Below are 24,438 nucleotides of genomic sequence, written 5' to 3'. Positions count from 1 at the left end.
GATGCCAAAATGTTTGACCTTCCAAAGTCCCACACAGTTGCTCATAGCAGCAGCTGAATTGCAGCACCGATTCCCATGTGGAACCACCTGCCAGGGAAGCTTTGTCCACCAAACCTGTACTCTAAAACCAAAGGTTTACAAGATGCCAATTCGTGTAAACACTTTGCTAGCCTTAAGAGATTACATTACGAGCAGCTGGAGCCTCCTTCTTTTGTACGCAGCACATGGCTGCAGGTAGCATAAATTGCTGGGGGTGCAAGCTGTGTCACTGCTGCAGTGCTTCCTGTCGGTTACATCAGGAATATGCAATTTGTTCAGGGTGCCGCCGATAACTCGACAACACTTCGCGAAGGACACCGTGGGATCTTTCACATCCACCAAATCATGCTGTCAGACGGAATGTCCAGTTTAACGTCCATCCTAAGGACGTCACACTCATCACTGATGGTCTTTTAAAATAAATTTATTTTTGGTCTTTCAAATGAAACCCTGCTTGTGAAACATCAGGATGGCAGTTTATAGTTGGGTTCAGGTTCAAACCCACGCTATACAGCTGAGGTGAGTATGCATAACTCTCAGGGAGGGAAAAGGTCAAAAGATGTTCCATTTTAAATGCTTATAACGATCACCGACCACTGTCACAACCGATTTTCTACGTACAAGGACAATGAGCAGCTTGCATGACACCTTCGAGTACACAACCCCTCATCAACAAGACGATCACATATTGATAACAAGAGTGCACAATAAATCAATCACCTCGTCTATTGCCATGAAGGTGTCGGGTTTGTGAGGAGCCGAAGATGTATCTCCACCTGTGATGTGAGAAGTGGTCACCATCTATCTATTCAAAGCTGGAGACGGTTTGAATCCTGTAATTAAAATCCACATCAGAGACAAGTAAAGTTTCAATGATTTTATTCAAGCCTTATAATAGTACAGTGTAAGCATTCTGGGCAATGAGTAAACAAGATAATCATTCGATCAAAATCATTATTCGAACTGACCGTTACAGGTTTAAACAGTGCGATGAAACCATCACATTCGCTACAATCTATGACGTCATAATGTAAGCCACGTGCTCGTTGATCGAACACGGTGCAAGAAGACAAGGCCGACAATTTCCTTCTGAGCTGCTATTATTTGTTTGTTGCTTTTTGGTCTTTTAAATGAAACCTGAAGGTTACCTTCCCATGGATGGATGGATCTCCCATGTCCCGGGAACATGTCCGGAGACCTGGATGGACATTCGGCTGAACTTGCACAGGATGAACTGTGCCAAATGAGTGATTAGCGCAGTGTCGGACAACATAAGTGCTCGGAAAAGGAGTCTAACCACAAACACACGAGGCAAACAGAATACATGATTATGCGATGTACAAGATTTATTTTAAAAAACGACAGCACCTGTACGTTCCATCAAGTAAGTGAAATGCCCTTTCTTGCCGCAAAGGGGGGTTTCGAAATCCATCCTTCTGGTGCTTTGCATCGCAAAGCACACGGGCCTGCAGAGCATTATGAATTAAGCCGTCTGTCCTCTCTGCATTTTTGTGCGGATACTGTGACCTGTTTCATTTCACGCAAAACTATACTTTGTAGGCCTCTCGGATTCCTTACATGGAAAACATTTCCCACATGTCCCATGGATTTCACCGGTGAGCTGATGACAACCGTTATTTAATTATTTTTTTTTTGCACAACATTCTTCGTATAGCCATAATCAGAGCCATAATGAGCAGCAGCATATGACAGCGAATCTCATTTACTGTCACTACGTCAGGAGATACAGATATGAGACTGTGGGGAGAGGAGAGAAAAATAACCAAAGATAATCGAGATGGTAGGAGGATGAGGTTCACAAAACAGTTTAAAACCACAGTCACAAAACAAAACACACAACACATCAATGTACATTGGCTGCCTATTTACATGTGACGAACCACTATAATATCATTGCAAGTATTCCACGTTCAATCAATGGGAAACAAGAGCCAGAGCAGAAACCTTCTTCCACCTGCTGAACAGGTGAGTTCCAGAATTTTCTTTTTTTTTCTTTGTTTTTTAATTTCTTCCGGCACATAAACGATAAATGTGCACTTCGATCGAACAGAAACGATTATTTTTGCTCATGGAGGGCCTAGGTGTGTGTGTGTGTGTGTGTGTGTGTGTGTGTGTGTGTGTGTGTGTGTGTGTGTGTGTGTGTGTGTGTGTGTGTGTGTGTGTGTGTGTGTGTGTGTGTGTGTGTGTGTGTCTGTGTGTGTGTGTGTGCGCGCGCGCGCGTGCGCTCATCTGTTCATCTCGAGCTTACATCCATCTCAAGGAATGGGAAGTAAGGTACATTGTGAGTCCAGTGTCCTCATTATCTGCCCAAGTCACAACATCTATGAACAACACAATGCAGGCCGAGCTTTTACACTCGAGTCTAAATTGCAACAAGTAATAATATAAAAAGGTTGATGCACATGATTCTGGGTGGGAAGGACAACTGAATCAAAGAAAGGAGACAGAACTTGTTTAAAATAAAAACAAACCTAGAGATCGGGTGAATAGAAAAAAAAACCAAATAGATCGGAAAGAAATGCAAGAAAGAAAAGGCCCAACAAGTGAAGAGAAAGTAAGGTGAGGGTGAAGGTTTCACTAAGTTTTATCTGAAAGGCAAACGGCATACGGCCCGCTGATGTCGTCGGCTCATCATCACTGAAGAGGGTTGGAGTTGGACGCCAAGAGGCCGGACACATTATGTGGCCGCCTTATTCTCCATTCTGAAACACAAGTTCAACCACATATGTTGGCAGCAAACCGGATACACCGGGAAAGCAAAAAGCACGATTCAACATCATCAGTTTAGACAACATGTGGCTCGGGCTGTTTTTGTCCCACATGGTATACGATGTATCCCATACTGTGCAGGACAAAGGACAACTTATTCATTTTATCTCAAGGAAACATCGGTGACACACAAAAAATATAAAAATGATAAAACATGTTTTTTTGTTCCACAGCCTAAGGCTCACATTAGAGATGTCACACACAAATCATGCACGTACAGTGTCTTCAGAGAGTATTCACTCTAATTTTGTCACGTTTTCTTGTGTTACGGCCTGAATTTACAATGGCTTAAAATTAAATTTTTTGTCACTGATAAACACAAAATACCCCATAATGACAAAGTGAAAACACGTTTTTAGAAATGTTCACAAATTAATGAAAAGCTGAAATGTCTTGCATTAATAAGTATTCAACCCCCTGAGTGAATACTTTGTGGAAGTGCCTTTGGCAGCGATTCCAGCTTCGAGTCTTCCTGGGTATGTTTGTATCAGCTTTGTACATCTGGATTTGGGGATTTTCTCCCATTCTTCCTTGGAGATTTGCTCAAGCTCCATCAAGTTAGATGGGGAGCGTCAATGAACAGCAATCTTCAAGTCTTTCCACATATTCTCAGTGGGATTCAAATCTGGGCTTTGGCTGGGCCACTCGAGGACTTTCACGTTCTTGTTCTGAAGACATTCCAGTGTTGCCTTGGCTGTATGATTGGGGTCATTGTCCAATTGGAACTTAAATCTTCACCGCAGTCCAAGGTCTTTTTCACTCTGAAGCAGGTTCTCCTCAAGGATTTGCCTGTATTTGGCTCCATTCATTGTTCCCTCTCACCTTACAAGTCTCCCAGTCCCTGCTGCTGAAAATCGTCCTCATAGCATGATGCTGCCACCACCATGCTTCATGGTACGGATGGTGTTAGATGAGTGATGAGCTACGAGCGATGTAGAGCTTTACATGTAGGCCAAGGAGTTAAATTTCTGTCTCATCAGACCACAAAATCTTTTGCCTCATGCTCGCAGTCTTTCACATACCTTTTTGCAAACTCCAGGTGTGTTGTCATGTGCCTTTTTCTCAGGAGTGGTTTCTGCCTGGCCACTCTCCCATAAAGTCTAGATTTGTGAAGTGCTGCAGAGACTGTTGTCCTTCTCAGCAGGTTCTCCCATCTCTGCCAAGGAACTCTGTAGTTCTGTCAGAGTGGTCATTGGGTTCTTTGTCACTAACTTGACTGAGGTCCTTGTTGCCTAGTTGCTCAGTTTGGTCGGACGGCCAGCTCTCGGAAGAGTCTGGGAAGTTCCAAATTCTTTCCGTTTCCGAATGATGGAGCTCACTGTGCTCTTGGGAACTTTTAACACTCAAGAAGTTGTTTTATACCCTTCTCCAGATCTAGGCCTCCTCACAATGCTGTCTCAGAGTTCTATGGACAGTTCCTTGGACTTCATAGTAGAGTTTCTGCTCTGACATGCACTGTTAACTGTGGGACCTTATATAAAAAGGTGTGTTTCTTTCTAAATCATGTCCAATCAATTAAATTGGCCGCAGGTGGATTTCAATCAAGTTCTCGAGACATCTCGAGGATGATCAAAGGAAATTGGGTGCACTTGAGTTCAATTTGGGTCGTCATCGCAAGGGGGTTGAATACTTATGGACGCAAGACATTTCATATTTTCATTTTTAATTAATTTGTAAAAATTTCTGAAAATGTGTTTTCACTTTGTCATGATGGGGTATTTTGTGTAGATCAGTGATAAAGAATTACATTCAATCCATTTTAAGTTCAGGCTGTCACAACAAAATGTGACAAAAGAAGGGTGTGAATACTTTATGAAGGCACGATACAGTGAGAACAGACACATCGGACAAAACAGGACTTGAGTTTTAACACAAGACAAATACAGCCATTGACCTTTGAGGAAGTAACATCCTGGTACACTCTAGGTGTCGGCAATGCCATCTCGTGACCACCACTGAAGGTAACCGGACGTAAATGTTTCCACCCGTTTGTCTAAATGCCTGTCTCTAAGCAGCATGTCTCTAAGTTATGGACTGATTCGGACAAAACTTGGTGGACAGGTTGGGTGTGTGACAAGGAGGAAATTTTTTTCGATTTTGGTGAAGATCCGGATCCAGATACTATGTTTTAAATAAGTTCTTCACAATTGAGAGATAGGGCCAAAAAAAACGATACACTGCATAGCACGATATTTCAAAAAGTTGTGGACAGGTTATAACGAAACTTGGTGGCTGAGTTGGGTAGGTGACACGACCAAGCAGATTAGGTTTTGGTGTATGACAAAGGACAAATTGGTCCGGATGCAGATCCGACCCATCAGTGGGACACGAAACGTAAACTGTTCAACCTGGCGGAGGTATGCGCTCTTCCGAGTGCCATTCTAGTTGCTCCCTGCATTCAAATATACCCACAGCTCTCTCAAGAGATACTGTCCTATGGTTATTTATCTGTGCTATATCGTCCAATTGCTGAGTGTCAAGCGAGGGAGCAGAACGTTGAATTTTAAAAATTCAAACATCTGAGCGTCCTCTTTGAGTCTGGGAGATCGGCAGTTCAAACCCTGGCCGAGTCGGTTTGAACTGCCGATCTCCCAGACTGAGAGAGGACGCTCAGATGTTTGAATTTCTTTTTTTTCCTTTTATAAAGTGGATGTTTACCTCATATCAACAGCTCGATTTCATAAACCAAAGGCACAAGCAGTTAAAGTGCCTCAGCTATTAAAATGGATCTCAATCGCCATCTCCATTGCCCAGACCGTGGTCCATTCCTTTGCTTCAGGCAAGGCCGCAGCCGAACAAGGAACAAAAGACCCCAGCTATGTTGGCAACAGTGGGGTCGGGCAGGTATGGCTTTCCTGGTTTATGAAAGGGAGAGGCAAGGTGGTGTGTTCTTCGTTAACATGATGATTTTCATGAGTTATTAACACGTAGATGAAAAAACTCCCAAAAAACAAGGGTTTGCGTCACGTTGGAATATTGAAAAAGCCAGGATACGATTGAGCGAATTGCATCGATTTCCCATTGGGTTCACAGAGGAAGTGAAATGTTATTTCCATGATGTATCTGTCGTTCCATTATACTCGTAAACTACATTGTAATTTTCTGGAATGGAAACCCTCAAATTACCTCCATCATAGAAAAGAGAAGTAGTAACTACTGGAGATGTAAAACAAATTGTTGTTGTTGAAGTTTTGCTGCATCAATGCATTCCATCAGCTTAGACAATAACAACAACAACAACAACGACAATTTTTTTTGCAGAACAACACCATGGACCCCCAAAATGAGCTATTTGAGGGATAGTTTGTTTACCTGGTTGTTTGCACGCTTGTTTGTTTACCTAGGAGAGATATCTTTTGTATATATATATTTTTAATCTCTTTTATAAATTAAAAACTAAATGCCAGACGCAGTGGCGTCGTGGTTAAAAGTGTCTGTCCACTCTGAGTCTGGGAGGTGAACGGTTCTAACCCGACCCCGGCCGAGTCGTAACAAAGACTACAAATGGTACTTGCGGCTTCCTCATTTGGCGCTCAACATTTTAGAGGATAAGGTACGGACAAACACCTATGGTTGGCATCCCATGGAGGGATGAGCAAATACATCCTCAAAATTCCACACTGACTGCAGAGAGATCGCCAGCACCCAGAGTGCTCCAGGAAAGTTATTTCCACCAAAGCAATTTAATAAAGAGATATATCAATAAAGAAACAACATAGTCAGTATTCACACAATTTCCTTTTGTACGTAGGAAGCGATATTGCAGACATTTTGTTTTAAACCCACATTCTGGTGAATGAAGATTTCTTGAGAAGCTGCACCGCACATCAAATTACAAGCAACGGAAACAAAACGCGAATGGCGATAAATGCTTAATCCCATCATTGCTCAATCACACTGGTCACGGGTACCATTCTGCAACAACGAATCAAACAGCGGGCAAACTCACTTGTGTTTCATGAGTCTCGCACCCTGAATCACTTGGCAGGTCTCGTTGGTGAAATGGCAGGCAAAGAGCAGCCAGTTACGGGGTTGCACACGGTATGCAAACCGCATGAAGAGCAGCGAGTACATGCAGAGAGCTGTAACAAAGGAAAGGTACGTCGTTGAGGCTCACACCCAACGATCAGCCATTCTCCATTAAATGAAAGGAACTTGCTGACTGCATATTTCCAGAATTGAGGATTTTCTTTGGCACATGAGTGTGTGCTATTCTGCTGAGGGCTGGCAGGGTGTGCGCACTCGCCTTTATCATTCTTAGCCTGAGTTTGAATCCCGAACCCAGCTGTAAATTGTCCTGCCAGTCCTTTCTATAGTTCATAGTACAAACATGCTGAATCATATGAACTTACAAGCACTTACTCATCAAAGTATATAAATTAACTGTGCCATTTGGCCTTGATCCATCCCATCCCTCTCTCTCACCCATCGTCATCCGACCACTAATTATATCCGGACTCTTTTGCATGTCATTGATGGCGGCGATGGGTAAACCCCAATTGGCGACTGGTCCCCAGAAATGCTGCAACACACAAAACAAACAAAAACATGTCACACTACACCACTCACTTTAATAGAAACCAGATAGGCAACCAACGTTGTTCCCATGCTTGCTAATTACACAATGAACGGATTATCCATTATCGAGTTCAAAGTTGTTTTTCACCCAATAACATTGGCTTTCGCTTCCTACCAGTTGAACACTTTTTATCTTCCTCCTTTATTCCATGGAGCTTCTTGATTGCATAAGCAATGTCACTTCACATGGTTTGAAGCAAGATATTACATAATGCGTGCTATCGATTCCACATTTTGAGTCTCATTATCGACTCGTATGTCTTTTTCTGTACGGCATCGAAGGCTCGTTTCCAAGGACACTGGTGTCGAGCAAGTAGACACAGTAAATGGGATTTGAACCTGGGATAACAGCATTAAAAGCAATGTGATGAGACGGGAACAACAAGCAGGTCTACGAGAGTCTAAAACATCACTCATATTGTTGCGGTTTTGGAAGACCGCGGGAAGACACTGCTAGCCGATATCTGCAGCAATTTTGTTGAGCTAAATTATCCCTCCCCCTCATACTAGTGAAATGGAAAATATGTGTTGTGAATGTAGTGAAAGCTATTCCTATTGTTCTCTTCCTCATTCTCCAAATCCGTTCTCAAACGCCCATTCTCATACCTCAGGCTCAAGCACTTAGTCTCAAACCTTTATTCTTAAACTCCATCCTCAAACACTTCTCAACTCCACAGATTCCAACCCCATACCACATACACTCCACCAAAATCACGCCACAAATCCATTCAGTAACACTTCAATAGCATACATGGAACATCGGCCCTCTTTTAGCACAACAGAGCCGAGCCACTGGTGCTATCAACATTGTTGTGGTCATGCCACAGAGCCACTAGCACTTCCAGTGTTGTTTCTCGCCAAGCTGAAAGCACTGCCAGCGTCATTCCAGCAGCCCTGCCCATCGTTTCCATGGAACCAATTGCAGTGCCTTGATTAGCGTAGCTGGCTTTCGGAAAGCAGACTTGAGAGGCGACACAAACGTGGGTGATATTGTTACGAATCTGGAAGCTTTGTGCACACAGACAGACAGCCGTCCCCTATAGCTCGGTTATATCGGTAAGTGTGTTTTTAGTTCGGGTCCTGTCCCTTGTTTAATGGGTAATTAAATGTTCATGCGCTGCAGAGTTATTTTGATAGTTAGGGTTTTTATTATTACATTCACAAATCTTCTACAACAACACCAGCATCACCCTCACCTTCACCTCGCTCTGGCCGACGCCATGGCGCCCGTGGTGGGTGGAGTTCAAGGAGGAGACTCATGGCGGCTCTCGCCCAATCAGGGAGATGCGGGTGAGTTCCTCGGCAGTCGTCCAATGACCACAGCCCACGCAGGATAATGTTCCTCTGCCTGTTTGCGGGGCGGTCCGCAGCGACGGCCGTCACGCCCCCCGGTCCAATCAACGGCCTTGGCGCCAGTTTTGGCCAATGACAGGGCGACGAGCGCACTTTGCGCTCCAAAAACTGTCCATTGAGGGAGAGCGGGGAGGGAGGAGGCGTCCCCTCCCCCCCCCCCCGGAGAAGGGTGAATAAGGTTGTGGACCGAGAGGAGAGTTTTGGTTGTCGGGATGAGGGCTGAACAGAGCTCTCGACTCTGATCGCATCTCGCTGGCACCTGGTTCTTCTGATCGCATCTCGCTGGTGCCGGGTTCTTCTGACCGCTTCTCGAGCGCGTGTTCTGGGCTCTGCACGTCCCGCCGCTGGCGCTGGTCGGATCTCTCTCGTCGCTGGCTCGGGGCTCGTCGCATCAATCCCTCACCTTGTCTCGCCACCGCTGGATTCGGCTGCCCTGGTCCGTTCTTGCCGACTGGTGCTCTGGGAAGGTGTGGACGTCGAGCCGCGCGCTCGCAGCCAGGTAGCCTGCCACACTCTCGTCCCTCAGCTCGACTTCCCTCCGAGCTGAAGGGATAATAAAGACCATTTTGGGTCCATTTCTTTTGGGTATGCGTCTGTGTGTGGGCCCATCTTAAAGTAGGAATTGGATAAGTGCTTTCGCTGTACATTATTTGCCTTGCTTTAGTCGATTTAACTCTGCTCTTATGTGTTCCTTCCAAGCCTGGTGTTGGCTTAGTAGTTAGGGTGGCGGCTTGGGATCCCAGGGACCTGAGTTCAACTCCATGGCTGCTGAATTAACACCAGGGGGTTGACTCAGCCTATCATCCTTCCGAGGTTGATGAAATGAGTACCAGTGTACTGGTCCCGGTGTATGCCCCGGTTAGAATAGGTGTACCATATCCTTGTGTGTCGTAAGCGGCGACTAGGGTTGGCATCAGGAAGGGCATCCGGCCATAAAAAAACATTTCCTCAAGAAAAAGCCCAACCCCTGCACAGCAGGGAAAAATGGCTGTAAAAACGGTCATTATTTTTTTTAATGTGTTCTTCCCACCCATTGTAAATAAATATGCAGTTGTTAAATATATCAGTTCGTTTTTGTGGTTATTTTATTGGTTTTGCAAGGTGCGTGTTGGGAAATTTGGGGAAGCGGCAAATTGTACATTTGGACCGACGGGACTTCGGTAAGCATCCGCTCGAGTTACGCACGGGTCGAGCATGCATACGGCTCGTCCCGTATGAGTTCCGTCGAGGGTGTGAATCCTCGGTAGATTGCCACGTGGGCCTCTAGGTATTTTGAAGTTTGGCAAATAACCCTGTCCAACGTGGTTGATTTCTTGATGATTCACGGTCCTGTAAGGGACCCGTACCTTTCGGAGTTTTCCGAAAGGTACGATCTAGATTCCGGGTGTTCGGCAGAGTGGACCCTACTGCTCCACCTAGCGGTCTTGCTCGCAACCGATCCCCGGCCTGCAACAATACGAGTCTGACAGTTCAGTTCACAGAGTGTCAATCAAAGTTCTCCGACAGAGTCAGAGTTATGGAGTTTCGAATGTCAGTTCAGTTCTGGAGAGCTCAGTTGAGAAGTTCAGCAAAGCAGCTCTTGAAGTTCAGAATTGGTTGGTGATCGAGTGGAGAGTCCGAGGTGGGCTATGCCAAGTGCCGATGACAAAGTGGAACAGGCGTGGAGATGCAGGCTGCTAGGCATAGTCATAGTTACCACCTGTCCACGGACAGTACCTCCTATACACATTGTAAAACCAACCACCAACTCTCGAGCATAGAAAGAGGCAACAATGATTCTCCCCGGAACCAACTTCTCTCCCTGCACGTCTTAAACACGCATTCTACACCCTTGCACCTTCCAGAGCACACACACCTCATTGACTCACCCTGTTGTGGAGTATCAACTGAGTCCACAACAGTTATTTTCAGAACTCGCATTACACACACCTGCATACACCGCACCTCCACCTCACCCACACCACACATCCTGTTCGTTACCATGTGAGTGTTACTACCTCATGTACGGGTGAGGCTGGGGTTGACACCATAACCCACAACTACTTCACTTATTTGTCTATCAACCTTTCTTCTCTCCTCCTGTCATTATTAAGGCATCTGGGTGTGGATTCATAATAAGATGACTGACAAAGGGGCTTGTGTGTTCAGGGTAAGATCTTTCTTTGTTGCACTGATTTTGCCTTCTAAATACGTGTCCTTTGCCAAATCCTTTTACAAACTATTTCGAACTTGCACAAGAGTCTTTTCTTCTGTAGCTAAGGCAGTGTGTGTAAAGAGTGAATGGGAGTTCTGCTGCACAGCTTTGTTATGGTCAGTTATTAACCAACATCCCACTTTCGGTATGGCTCGGCCATTCTTAGTTGACAGTCGTGGGACGTTGGAGAGCAGTTTCCTATGTGGGGGGATTAATTTACTGGGAAGGCAATGCAGGATTTTGACGCGAGGACCCTACCTAAATTAATCATCTCAGATGGCCTCCGTGGTTGTTTAGCAACCCATCATGCTGTGTTGTTATCTGCAGGTCATCAGCTTCAAGGCCATCAGTCAGGAAGCAGGTCCGAGAAGCCACCTCGCGACCCAGACTGGCAGAACTCGAAACAATACAAATTTGCTTTTTTGTGGTTTGGAAAAGTTTTGGTTTTCTCTTGCCATGGTGAAACAGGTTTCTCAGTTAAGTTCTCAATATTGTTGGCCTGAGTATAAAGTGTGATAGGTTGGTTAATGTGATAAAAACCCTTCTGGACCCAAAAAAATAACCATCAGACAACAACAACAACAACAACAACAACAACAACGACAACAACAACATGTAATTAGCTCCACATACCGTGCTGCAGCAAATGTTCAGTTCATGAAGGTGTGTGGGACAGCGATGCACAGAACAGTAAAAGGAGAAAGAGAACATGTCATTAAAACATCACATGACAACAACAATCTTTAATAGTTAACATAATTTCAACAACAAACCATCTTTAGCAGCCTACTTGTCGCTCCACTGGACGGGTTTAACAAAAGACAGCATGTTGCACATCAATCATAATGCATGTCTTTCTGTGAATCTCAATGAGGATGTAAAATGAAGAGAAACGCATGATAAAAAGGATATTTTAAAACACACTGCTGTTGTGGTGGCTGTGATTATTGTTTGTGTGCCCCGGCACCCCCACATGAAACCGTAGGCACAAAGCCTATGTTACTCCCTCCCCCCCCCCACCCCCCGATCCACACACACACACACACACACACACACACACACACACACACACACACACACACACACACACACACACAGTTATATTTGAAGCCTGAGTTTGGAGTTTGGAACTTAAAATATTTGGCCATGCATAAGGAAGAGAGACAGAGAGAGACAGAGAGAGACAGAGAGACAGAGAGACAGAGAGACAGAGAGAGACAGAGAGACAGAGAGACAGAGAGACAGAGAGACAGAGAGACAGAGAGACAGAGACACAGAGACACAGAGAGACAGAGACACAGAGACACAGAGAGAGAGAGAGAGAGAGAGAGAGAGAGAGAGAGAGAGAGAGAGAGAGAGAGAGAGAGAGACACGATGGTATTATATATATATATATATATATATATATATATATATATATATATATATATATATATATATATATATATATATATATATTATAACAACATACATTATAAATATACCATCAGAGATGGGGAATCCCCTGTCATTGAATGAAAAAGGTCATACATATTCCAGATAATGAGGGAGGTGAATTGGAAACAAGACACCATTTGGTCATCATCTCGAAAAAGTTCCCCAGGGGTGAGGAACGTAGTAACCAAAAATAATTGAAATCAGATAAGTGGTTTTCCATTTATTACAAAAAACATTTTTTCAAAATAGCCGCCCAGTTGGCCATCTTGGATCCGGCCACGCCCAAAATCAATAGGGTTCTCCTTTTCAGGTGGTACATGTGTGACCCAAATTTCAAATCGATATGGTGCACAGTTTATGAGTTATCGCACTCACAGCTATAAATGTTGACGCCCGGACGGACGGACAGCCGGACGACCTAGGTGACAATAATATCCCCCTTCCGCCACGCGGTGGGGGATAAAAACATTATTACGTTCCTACATATATATATATATATATATATATATATATATATATATATATATATATATATATATATATATATATATATATACATACATATATATACATACATATATATACATACATATATATACATACATATATATACATACATATATATACATACATATATATACATACAAATATATATATATATATATATATATATATATATATATATATATATATATATATATATATATATATGTAGTCGTCGACTTACGACCTATGCAATTTACGACTGTTCGACTTTACGACCACTTTACAACCACGTAAAGTGGCCCCAAAAAAAAAAAGTTTTTATTTTTAATTTTTTTTTGTATGTAAAATATACGTTTTTTGACTTACGACCGATTGGTCGGAACCAATTGCGGTCATAAGTCGACGACTACCTGTATGTATATGTATATATATATATATATATATATATATATATATATATATATATATATATATATATATATATATATATATATATATATATATATATATATAATAAAAATGACCGTTTTTACAGACATTTGTCCCTGCCATGCAGGGGTTAGGCTTTTTCTTGAGGCAATGTTTTTTATGGCCGGATGCACTTCCTGACGCCAACCCTGGTCGCCTCTTACGACACACAGGGATATGGTACACCTATTCTAACCGGGGCATACACTGGGACCAGTACACTGGTGCTCACTTCACCGACCTCAGATGGATGACAGGCTGAGTCAACCCCCTGGTGTTAATTCAGCAGCCAACGGGGCTTGAACTCAGGATCCTGGGATCCCAAGCCGCCACCCTAACCACTAAGCCAACACCAGGCTATATATATATATATATATATATATATATATATATATATATATATATATATATATATATATATATATATATATATATATATATATATATATATATATATATATATACATATACACACACACACACACACACACACACACACATATATACAGTCATGCGCCGCTTAACGACGTTCCGGGCAACGACGGATTGCATATACGACGGATCTGTCAGCTCTGAAAAAAAAAAATGCAGATGAAAAATTCCTATCGCCGAGTGATGTAGCTGACGTAGCACATACAATTATGTGCGCTGTACAGTACATAATACCTCATAATGATAATAAACGACAGTGTGGCCCTGTTATAATGCGATCGTTGAGGTCCATAAAATGTCATCGTGAAAAAAGCAGGGTCGTGCTAAATCGGGATTCAAGGAAATCGGCTTTCAAACTGAACCAATGTTTTCACGTTTAACTTCTAGCAAGTACATTACCTTTGAATTGAAGAATTCTGCGAATAAATCGTTGGTACAGTCGAAATTGAAACACCAATTTATTTTTGGTGAAGCTTTTTAAGTTGTTAAAACAATCGCACTGTTCTGAAAATATATATCACAATTGACAGGTGCTCGTTTCTTCATTTGTAAATTATAACATCGATGCAATGATTACATATTAATAAAATCGAAATGCAATTAATTCATCTTTCTATAATCGATGCAAGAAGAGATTGTAAGCTGCTGCTAACAACACCGATGACCGTCATGAACAGCACAAAGGTAAATCTAACGTGTCTTCCGTCTCTCTTGGATGTGTGTTACAATTGCCGACAGTATTCAGTACAGTAACATGCTGTACAGGTTTGTATCCAAGGAGCAATAGGCTACACCATATAGCCTAGGTGTGTAGTTTTGTGTAAGTACGATGTTCGAAAACGAAAACGAAAAAAAAAATGATGTTCGCACAACGATTACGTCGCTTGACGACGCGTTTCTCAGAACGAAACCCCATCGTTAAGTGGCGCATGATTGTATATGTATATATATATATATATATATATATATATATATATATATATATATATATATATATATATATATAAATATATTGCGGTTGTTGGGGTGGATGGAGAAATCTCATCGGAAAGTTAGGATTGTATAGAGTTCCATGGTCCGTGGACATGTCGGAGACATCTCAATGTGAATTAAGTCGGAAAACTGAGAGCTTAAATGTTACTTGTTACCACACTGGGGGTGGTGCTGTGTTCATTAGAAAGAGATGAAGGCCAATTTCCCCCAGTATGTAATTGCCCCCTCTGACCTCTTCCTACATTTTTGCATTTACAAGCCAGCAATAACAGGAATTACGTTTTTATAACAACCATAGCAACAAGCGAGACAAATGTGCCAAGCAGGCAGAAGCCCCACCTTCCCAGCTTCACGTCAACCGCCATGCCCGGAGTTGGATGTTTGAGGGGTGGGAAGTCAGAAGCGAGGAGGAAGAGCGGTTGGTTTTGTTGGGTCGAGTTTGGTGTGAGGGATGCGGTCGAGAGACGACGGAGCTAGGAGATGGCAGGTAAGATCAGGGCATTACGGCTGGCTTTCCTTTGATGCATGAAGAAGACAGCACAATTGTCATATTCGTGCTGAGGTATATTGGCTCGCATGGTGGAACAAGATGCTGGCCATTGATTCTTGGCTGAGTTGTGAGAGACCGACCTCAAAGCCTTGTGTATATCACCGAAGGAAGCGGCGCCATTCTGCAGAGAGCAGCGGCATCAGCAACGACGAGGAAGCCGCACAGCGGTTGGTGAGCCCTGGTGTTGAATACCGCCTCTCAAATTACCTCACATACATTTCCCGCCTAGTGAGCGGCTTGGCGACATTTTGGGCGCATCTCCCCGGGCAGGCCGAAGCGCTTCGATCACAAAGTCCAATAGAGACAACCTTTGGACAAAGCTAAGTGCCAGAATATAGGGAGGATTTGCTTTTCTTTTGTTTTCCCCTTGTCGGTATTAAAGCCTGTATGTAATGGTGCCTTGACTTAAGACTTTAATTGACCTCACGTTTTATTTTTACATTTTGAATTATTACCACTGGAAGCACCCGCTCCCACTGGAGCCGTCAATGGGGTCATGTTTTTATATTTATGCCTATTCTACTCCTAGGGCTCCAAGGATTACACACCCAAAAAATGGTTGCGATCGGTTCAGCTGTTTTTGCGGTACCTGGGAACAGACGGAGAGACAGTGAATTATAGTAAGATAACACATCTTTCATAGTAACATTACATTACAATGACACATCTTTAATATTAATATTACATCACAACAATAACACATCTTTATATTCACATTATGTTCCAACAATAACATCTTTAATATTAACATTACATGACAACAATAACACATCTTTATATTCACATTACAACAATAACACATCTTTCATATTAACATTACATTACAACAATAACACATCTTTTATTCACATTACATTACAACAATAACACAACCTTTTATTCACATTACATTAAAACAATAACACATCTTGAAAATTAACATTACAATAACACATCTTTAATATTAACATTACATTACAACAATAACACAATTTATATTCACATTACAACAATAAAAGTTCACATCTGTATATTCACATTACATTACAATAACACATCTTTAATATTAACATTACATTACAACAATAACACATCTTTAATATTAACATTACATTACAACAATAGACATCTTCCATATTAACATTACATTACAACAATAACACATCTTTAATATTAATATTACATTACAACAATAGACATCTTCCATATTAACATTACTTTACAACAATAACACATCTTTAATATTAACATTACATGACAACAATAACACATCTTTAATATTCACATTATATTACAACAATAACACATCTTTAATATTAACATTACAACAACAACAACAACAACAACACATCTTTAATGTTAACATTACATGACAACAATAACACATCTATATATTAATACTGAAGGACCAATTTTGTGCTCCTCCTAGCGGTCGCGTCACGTTTTTCTCGGTACTGTGACCTGGACTGAAAGAAACTTCGTACCTGTAAGAGTGCATCGCACATAGTGGCAATAGTCAACCTTCAACTCTGAAGCAGAATAAACACTTTTCGTTTTACATTCGTTTACATGGCGACGTGTGACGTCACCGCTGAGAGGCATAAGGACGTCATGACATCATCGGTCAATCGCTGACGTCATTACGTCCGTCGTCGACAGACTGTCACCGCTGAGAGGTGTAATTCCACTCCTCAAAAATAGCGTCTGCAATGCAAAACCCTCTTCTGCACATGCTGACTACCTCAGAATATGAATTTGACACAAAATATGTAACAAGAAACATTGTATCTCTATATTAATACTGAAGGACCAATTTTGTGCTCCTCCTCGCGGTCGCGTCACGTTTTTCTTGGTACTGTGACCTGGACTGAAAGAAATTTCGTACCTGTAAGAGTGCATCGCACATCGTGCCAATAGTCAACCTTCAACTCTGAAGCATCCGTCTGTGACGAGGTTTCGGCATGTCTTTAATATTAACACTACATTACAATAACACATCTTGAAAATTAACATCACAATAACACATCTTTAATATTAACATAACATTACATAAATAACACATCTTTAATATTAACACTACATTACAACAATAACACATCTTTATATTAACATTACATTACAACACATCTTTAATGTTAACATCACATTACAACAATAACACATCTTTCATTCTTGTTATGTTAATACATTACATTACAATAACACAATGTTAATACATTACATTACAATAACACATCTTTAATATTAACACTACATTACAAAAACACATCTTGAAAATTAACATCACAATAACACATCTTTAATATTAACATAACATTACATAAATAACACATTTTTAATATTAACATTACATTACAACAATAACACATCTTTATATCAACATTACATTACAACAACACATCTTCATATTAACATTACATTACAACAACACATCATTAATATTAACACCACATTACAACAATAACACATCTTTCATATTCACGTTACATTACAACAATAACACATCTTTAATATTAACATTACAATAAGACATCTTTAATTCTAACATTACATTACAACAATAACACATCTTTAATTTTCACATTACATTACAACAATAACACATCTTTAATATTGTTGCAGTTCTCGGAACCGCATGCAAACAACAGATAGTGGTCCCAAGACAGTTATTCCATTAATATACATGTAGATCATCCCTTTCCTTTTGTCTAGCGGGACAACAAGGGAGTGCGTTGCGATGATCTCATAGCTAGGTTTGCTTACATCATTTTTTCTTCATTTCATCATTACTCTTCTTTTCGCCTGATTTTCCCTGAGGTAAATGTGAGCCACGTGCGCCTTCGCTGTGAGATGGGCCCTCATGGAGGCCAGCGCGTGCGGCGCCGCTGCGAGGAAACGATGACATGCGGGCATTATCAGCGCAGAGCCCTCGATTCTAAGCGAGCCCTAAACCCAACGTGTGCAGCGAGTTACACAGTGCACTTGGCAGTCCGGGATTATAGACTTGAGCTTCCGATGATCTGGGGAAGATTGCCGGTTGTATTAAAAAGGCATACAAATGAATATCTCATAAGAGGCTGCACGAATGGTGTTTTTCACAACACAGGAAACATAGCCAGCACGACACCCACGCTGCACAAAACACATACGGGGCCGATAAAGGCGACTCCACGCCACGTTGGGTAGGATGCGGGTGTGCATGGTAAAAGCGGTGCGTTCCTTTTCAACCATTTATCTGACACATATCGGTGTTCGCCCCGCGCACACGCCAGCAGAGTCGTGCGAACGCGAGCGCTGGCCACGTGCGTAATGGCCGAACCACGCGCACTGTATGGAATGTGCTTGAAGGCAGACACGTACGCCGCTCGCGAAACATGCATGGATTTATCCCTAACAATGTACTTTCGACCTTCGCTGGCAGCAGATTCCCCACGGATGGTGAACGTCTTCTCGTCTCTATGGCCAGCGAAGCTGCGATCGAGCCGGGGAATGTTGTGTAGTGTGGGCCACGTTTGCGCATGCGGAGCAGGCGCATTGATCGGCGCTGGTCGAACGCCCGAGCGGGCATGCGGGATCCTCGGCTGGTCACCAGGGCACGGCCCTGGGGGTTTTGCGGGACGATTCGCGTGCCAATTTCGGTGTGGGCGATTCGTGTCATGTCGTGGGGTCGGAGCAGAATATGTCCACTGTCTGAGATGACCTTGCCGGAAACGAAACGAGGCGGTTTCCGGCAAAAGTTAGTGGGCCACATGAGGGGTCGGGGCCAATCGGAGCGCCCAATTCAGGTGATGACGTTTCACTTCGGGGTGGCCCCTCCCCCCACGCTGCAAGTCCTATAATGGTAGGAGCGGTCCCTCCGCCTTCCTCTTTCTCTTTCGCTCTATCGCTCTGGCCAAGCCCTCGCCTCGCTCTGCTCGACATTGCCACGACCCGCTTCCTGCTGCCTGGACTCCGCCCACACGATGTTGGCCCCACCCACCTACCTGGTCCCGCATACCACTCCATCCACGCACCCTGGACATCGACCATTCTCTACTCAAGCCCCTCCTTCACAAACACAGTCTCCACACGCGCTGCTGAAGCCAGAGATGACGCGGCAGCTGTCGGGTGCCACACCACGGAGCATCCCCTCCCCCCCCACCCCCCTCCGAAATGTATCGGTGGTGCATCGTGCAGTCAAGTAGAAAGGTACCAAGATCGTGGCCTCAACTCCTCTCCCTTCTTGTTGCAATACTCCCTCTTCATCGGGTTTTCTGTGTCTGTGTGTGCGTGTATGTGTGTGTCCTGGCGCCTGTCTGCTTAAGTAAGACTGCAGAAGATCGTTATTGTCGTCATTATTATTTTCACGTTAAGTCTGCTCTGTGTCCGCTTTTGTAAGTTGCCTGTTTATTTGCTGCACCACACCTCTCTCCCCTATCTCTGCACAACACACCCCAATAAATCTTTATTGTACCACATACGTTTCCTCGCCCATTGTAATAAATCATTATTAGGAATGTTCCCTGCTCATTTTTGTCTTTTTTCCCATTCATCCAGCATGGTCCGAATCCTAGTTTAGCCGGGACTTTATTCCCAACGATCCGTTCGTTTTAGCCGGTACGTCCTTGGCAGTGTCGCTCGGCTGCATCCGATCCAGAAAAGTGATCGGATCCAGTGGAGTGATCCGGTACGGAGAAGGCGTACCAAGAACGTGTTCCCCGGTAATTAAATCACGTGATTAATTAGGTAACCTGATTAACCCATAGACGGGAGGACCCTAGGTCATGCAGTTAAGTTATTGGCGTTCATGGTCGGTAAAGCGACCCGCCACATCATGGATTTATCCGTGTGCGACGGCCTACAATTCCGGGGAGTCTGGTGGGAACCGAGATAGCTTCCCCCACCTAGTGGTCTTCTCTCCCGACTCCTGGCCCGCAACAATATTAACATTACATTACAACAATAAAAACAGCCGTTTTTACAGCCATTTTTCCCTGCTGAGCAGGGGTTAGCTTTTTCTTGAGGCAATGTATTTATGGCTGGATGTCCTTCCTGACGTGAACCCTGGTCGCCTCTTACGGCACACAGGGATATGGTACATCTCTCATAACCGGGGAATACACCGGGACCAGTACAATGGTACTCATTTTGTTGACCTCGGAAGGATGACAGGCTGAGTCAACGCCCTGGTGTTAATTCAGCAGCCAACGGGACTCGAACTCAGGACCTTCGGATCCTTAGGAGCCAGCCACTCTAACCACGAAGCCAACACCAAGCTCATTACAACAATAACACATCTTTAATATTAACATTACAATACAACAATAACACATCTTTAATTGTTGTTGTTATAAAACATGAACTTTTTGATTTTACGTTTGGCGGTGGGAGGGGGTAGGTGGTAGTGGCGAACCCAGTTTCAGGGTGAATAATATGTAACACCGACCACACACTTTCACTTAAAGACACTCCCTCACATGTACACAATCACCCATCCATACTCCAACTACATACAAGTCCTCCCGCCATCCCTGCCTCCAATATTTCCAGGTACCTATCTCATTCCAATTTAAATCTACCTTTCCAGGAAAACCATTCCATGCATTAACTACTCTCTGAGTGAAACACTACCTCACAACCATCCTCACCTCTTCTTTACTGTCAGGCTCTGGCCCCTGGTCCGATCACTCACTCTAATGTATTCTTCTGCACTTATTTTGTCCCAAGCCTTCACCGTCTTAAACATCTCAATCATATCTCCTTGTAATCGCCTGATGTCTCCTTCAGCCTGGAAACACTCACATTGCACCCAAAATGATTCCCACTGCTTCTTAAATGCAAAACATTCCTCCCAACACAATTCTCCCAGCCATAGTTGACATCTATCGCTCTCCTCATAACTTATGTTCCATTTCCTAATATAGAAAGAATACAAGAAAACATTACTTTGCAACTCTGTTTTCAATTGCTTTGCCAATATCCTGCATCTATTTTTAAAAATCCTCCAAGTAAACGTTCCCGAAATCATTTGCTCTAAGGTGTACCGCAACCAACTTCTTCCTTCCGTGACCCCATATGATGTCATTTACCCTTCCCACCACGTCCCTAACTCCTGCTCCTTCAAAATTGCACAGAATTCTGTCTGCGATCCTTCCTGCAGAATGAAGAATCCACATCTTAAATTCTCATCACCTACAAAACTGTCTCCCATACCTCCTTCCCACCAATCTCTATTGCTGCACCTACACCACTGCTTGCACCCACTGTATCACCACTGCCTGCCATCGCTACCCCCTCACCACTGCTTGCCTCGCTACCACATCACCACTGTGTGCCCTTGCTACCATCTCACCACTGCGTGCCCTCACTACTCCCTCACCACTGCCTGCCATCGCTACCACCTCACCACTGCGTGCCTTTGCTACCATATCACCACTGCTTTCCTCGCTACCACCTCACCACTGCGTGCCCTTGCTACCATCTCACCACTGCGTGCCCTCGCTACTCCCTCACCACTGCGTGCCCTTGCTACCATCTCACCACTGCGTGCCCTCACTACTCCCTCACCACTGCCTGCCATCACTACCACCTCACCACTGCGTGCCTTTGCTACCATATCACCACTGCTTGCCTCGCTACCACCTCACCACTGCGTGCCCTTGCTACCATCTCACCACTGCGTGTCCTCGCTACTCCCTCACCACTGCCTGCCATCGCTACCACCTCATCACTGCGTGCCCTTGCTACCATCTCACCACTGCTTTCCTCGCTACCACCTCACCACTGCCTGCCATCGCTACCCCCTCATCACTGCATGCCCTTTCTATCTCCCCATAAGGTGTTCAAAAGCTGAACAAACGGGGGGGGGTGGGGGGGATGGGGGCAGGCACCATTGATGCCCTTTGCCGAGAGTGTCATTTGATTTCGGGCTGGCCCTGGGGTTCGGAGTGAGTTCACCGTTTGGGGGTCGTTCGGTCACCAATTGGGGGTTATGGTTCGGTCACCGATTGGGGGTTATGGTTAGGTCACTGATTGGGGATTATGGTTAGGTCACCGATTTGGAGTTATGATTATGTCACCGATTGGTGGTTATGATTATGTCACTGATTGGGGGTTATGGTTAGCTCACCGATTGGGGGTTATGGTTAGGTCACCGATTGGGGGTTATGGTTAGGTCACCGATTGGGGGTTATGGTTAGGTCACCGATTGGGAGTTATGGTTAGGTCACCGATTGGGGGTTATGGTTCGGTTACCGATTGGGGGTTATGATTATGTCACCGATTTGGAGTTATGATTAGGTCACCGACTGGGAGTTATGGTTAGCTCACCAATTGGGGTTTATGGTTAGGTCATCGATTGGGGGTTATAGTTAGGTCACCGATTGGGGGTTATGGTTAGGTCACTGATTGGGACTTATGGTTAGGTCACCGATTGAGAGTTATGGTTAGGTCACCGATTGGGAGTTATGGTTAGGTCACCAATTGGGAGTTATGGTTAGGTTACCAATTGGGAGTTATGGTTAGGTCACAGATTGGGGGTTATGGTTCGGTCAGCGATTGGGGGTTATGGTTATGTCACCGATTGGGGGTTATGGTTAGGTCAGCGATTGAAGATTGGATTTGGCGAGCTGTCAAATGAAACCACGTAGAGGTCAAAACAACATATTATTTGAAGCATGTATTCTAAACATTGTGGAGAGTGATATTTAAAATACAGTGTAAATCTGAGCAATAAAAGGAGTTGTTATTCACGGCGTTTGATTTCTCTCATCCCTTTTATCAGTACAATATAACTGTGACAGAATCACATGACGCCACCGAAGTTTAAGTTCATGGCTCCTTCATCTCTCACACCGACACATCGGCGGAATATTTTTTTTTACGACTAACATCACAACCGTACGTGACTCCCACCTGCAAAGGTAATCACGGAATTCCTTGCTTTTGATGTTGTTCAAAAGGTTTTTCGCAATAACACCCGCCATGTCGTGTCAAGGTGAACAAAATCTGCGGCAAGCCCCCCCCGCCCAAGCCACTTCCGCATTTAAGAATTAACTTCTCGTGTTCATCTTCATTTTGCAATTTTACTATTGAATTTAAATTACTCATATATTGTAGGGTTGACGTCGATAAGGTAAGTTCATTCGTTTGTCAATAACTTGAGAAATTGAAGAGAAAGAATAAGGTGTTATTACGTCGATTTGCGAGTGAGGATGGCATCCCCGATTTTACCTTATGTTCCAAATAAATAACAACCCAAAATGTCATGTAAGTTTTTGCCTTTCTTTTTTGCTATTTAAGTCTTAAAGTACCGAATTTACGAAAGGCATTTAGCAAGCGTCTTCTTAATACAGCCTAACCATTAAAACGATGACAAATACTTCGTTGTACGTGCACGGCTAATCGCCCGTGTAGACGTCAATTTATGAAGGAACATGAACAGCCGATTAGTTGTGCGCGTCTAAACATCCGATTAGTTGTGCGCGTCTAAACAGCCGATTAGTTGTGCGCGTCTAAACAGCCGATTAGTTGTGCGCGTCTAAACATCCGATTAGTTGTACGCGTCTAAACATCCGATTAGTTGTACGCGTCTAAACAGCCGGCTTGTACGCACCTAATTTATGATTCTCTGCTTTTTAAACACTTCTTTTCTTCATCACACCATATAGGAGGTCACTGAACTGATTCACCTCACAGACTCTGTATTGGCCTCACAATCGTCAATTGTTTGAACCGTGTATTCCAACGGCCGACAACATGTCGGGGAAAAAAAGAGGGGACAATTTTTCATTGGAACAAAGAATGGGTTTAATCGAAGTAATCAAGGTTCACCGAGGAACAATCCAAGACAGGAGAAGTGACACGGGCGCAAACAAGAAAAAGCAGCTCGCATGGGAAGATATTTCCAAAAGGATGGCGGCCCATTTCCCAGAGCGGCCACAAACCTCTGCTCGGGACCTCCGAGAACTCTGGAGGAGGATGAAGACGAAGGCGAAGGCGCTGGCTCGTGAGAAGAAACTCGACTTGCAAAAGGCAGGAGGTGGGGAGGCTGCGACCGGTGAACTGAGCCAAGAAATTATTGCGATATTGACAATCATAGCTGGAGACGTGGATCAGCTACATAATGACGTGGACGATGATGCTCCAACAGCAGCTGATA

At 43.6% G+C, this 24,438-nt stretch overlaps 1 protein-coding gene across 2 annotated transcripts; it reads right to left on the bottom strand.

The window, feature by feature from the left end:
• Window positions 1–901: 901 nt before the first annotated feature.
• MPC1 (mitochondrial pyruvate carrier 1) lies at window positions 902–23,319 on the bottom strand. 2 transcript variants are annotated; one of them, XM_085857209.1, is made up of 4 exons: window positions 23,193–23,319; window positions 7,255–7,351; window positions 6,779–6,911; window positions 902–2,762 (listed from the first exon to the last, which is right to left on the bottom strand). In XM_085857209.1, exons 2-4 carry the CDS (start codon window positions 7,295–7,297, stop codon window positions 2,738–2,740), a joined length of 201 nt encoding a protein of 66 aa, XP_085713335.1. In that variant the 5' UTR covers window positions 7,298–7,351; window positions 23,193–23,319; the 3' UTR covers window positions 902–2,737. The 2 variants fall into 2 exon arrangements, with proteins under 2 accessions (XP_085713335.1, XP_085713334.1); XM_085857208.1 differs by lacking the exon at window positions 23,193–23,319 and adding an exon at window positions 11,588–11,907.
• Window positions 23,320–24,438: the final 1,119 nt, after the last annotated feature.

Source organism: Eptatretus burgeri, chromosome 15, assembly GCF_056783735.1.
Source record: "Eptatretus burgeri isolate ZD-2024b chromosome 15, Ebu_testis_v1, whole genome shotgun sequence".
Classification (NCBI taxonomy): domain Eukaryota; kingdom Metazoa; phylum Chordata; class Myxini; order Myxiniformes; family Myxinidae; genus Eptatretus; species Eptatretus burgeri.
This window is presented reverse-complemented; position numbering and strand designations above follow the sequence as displayed.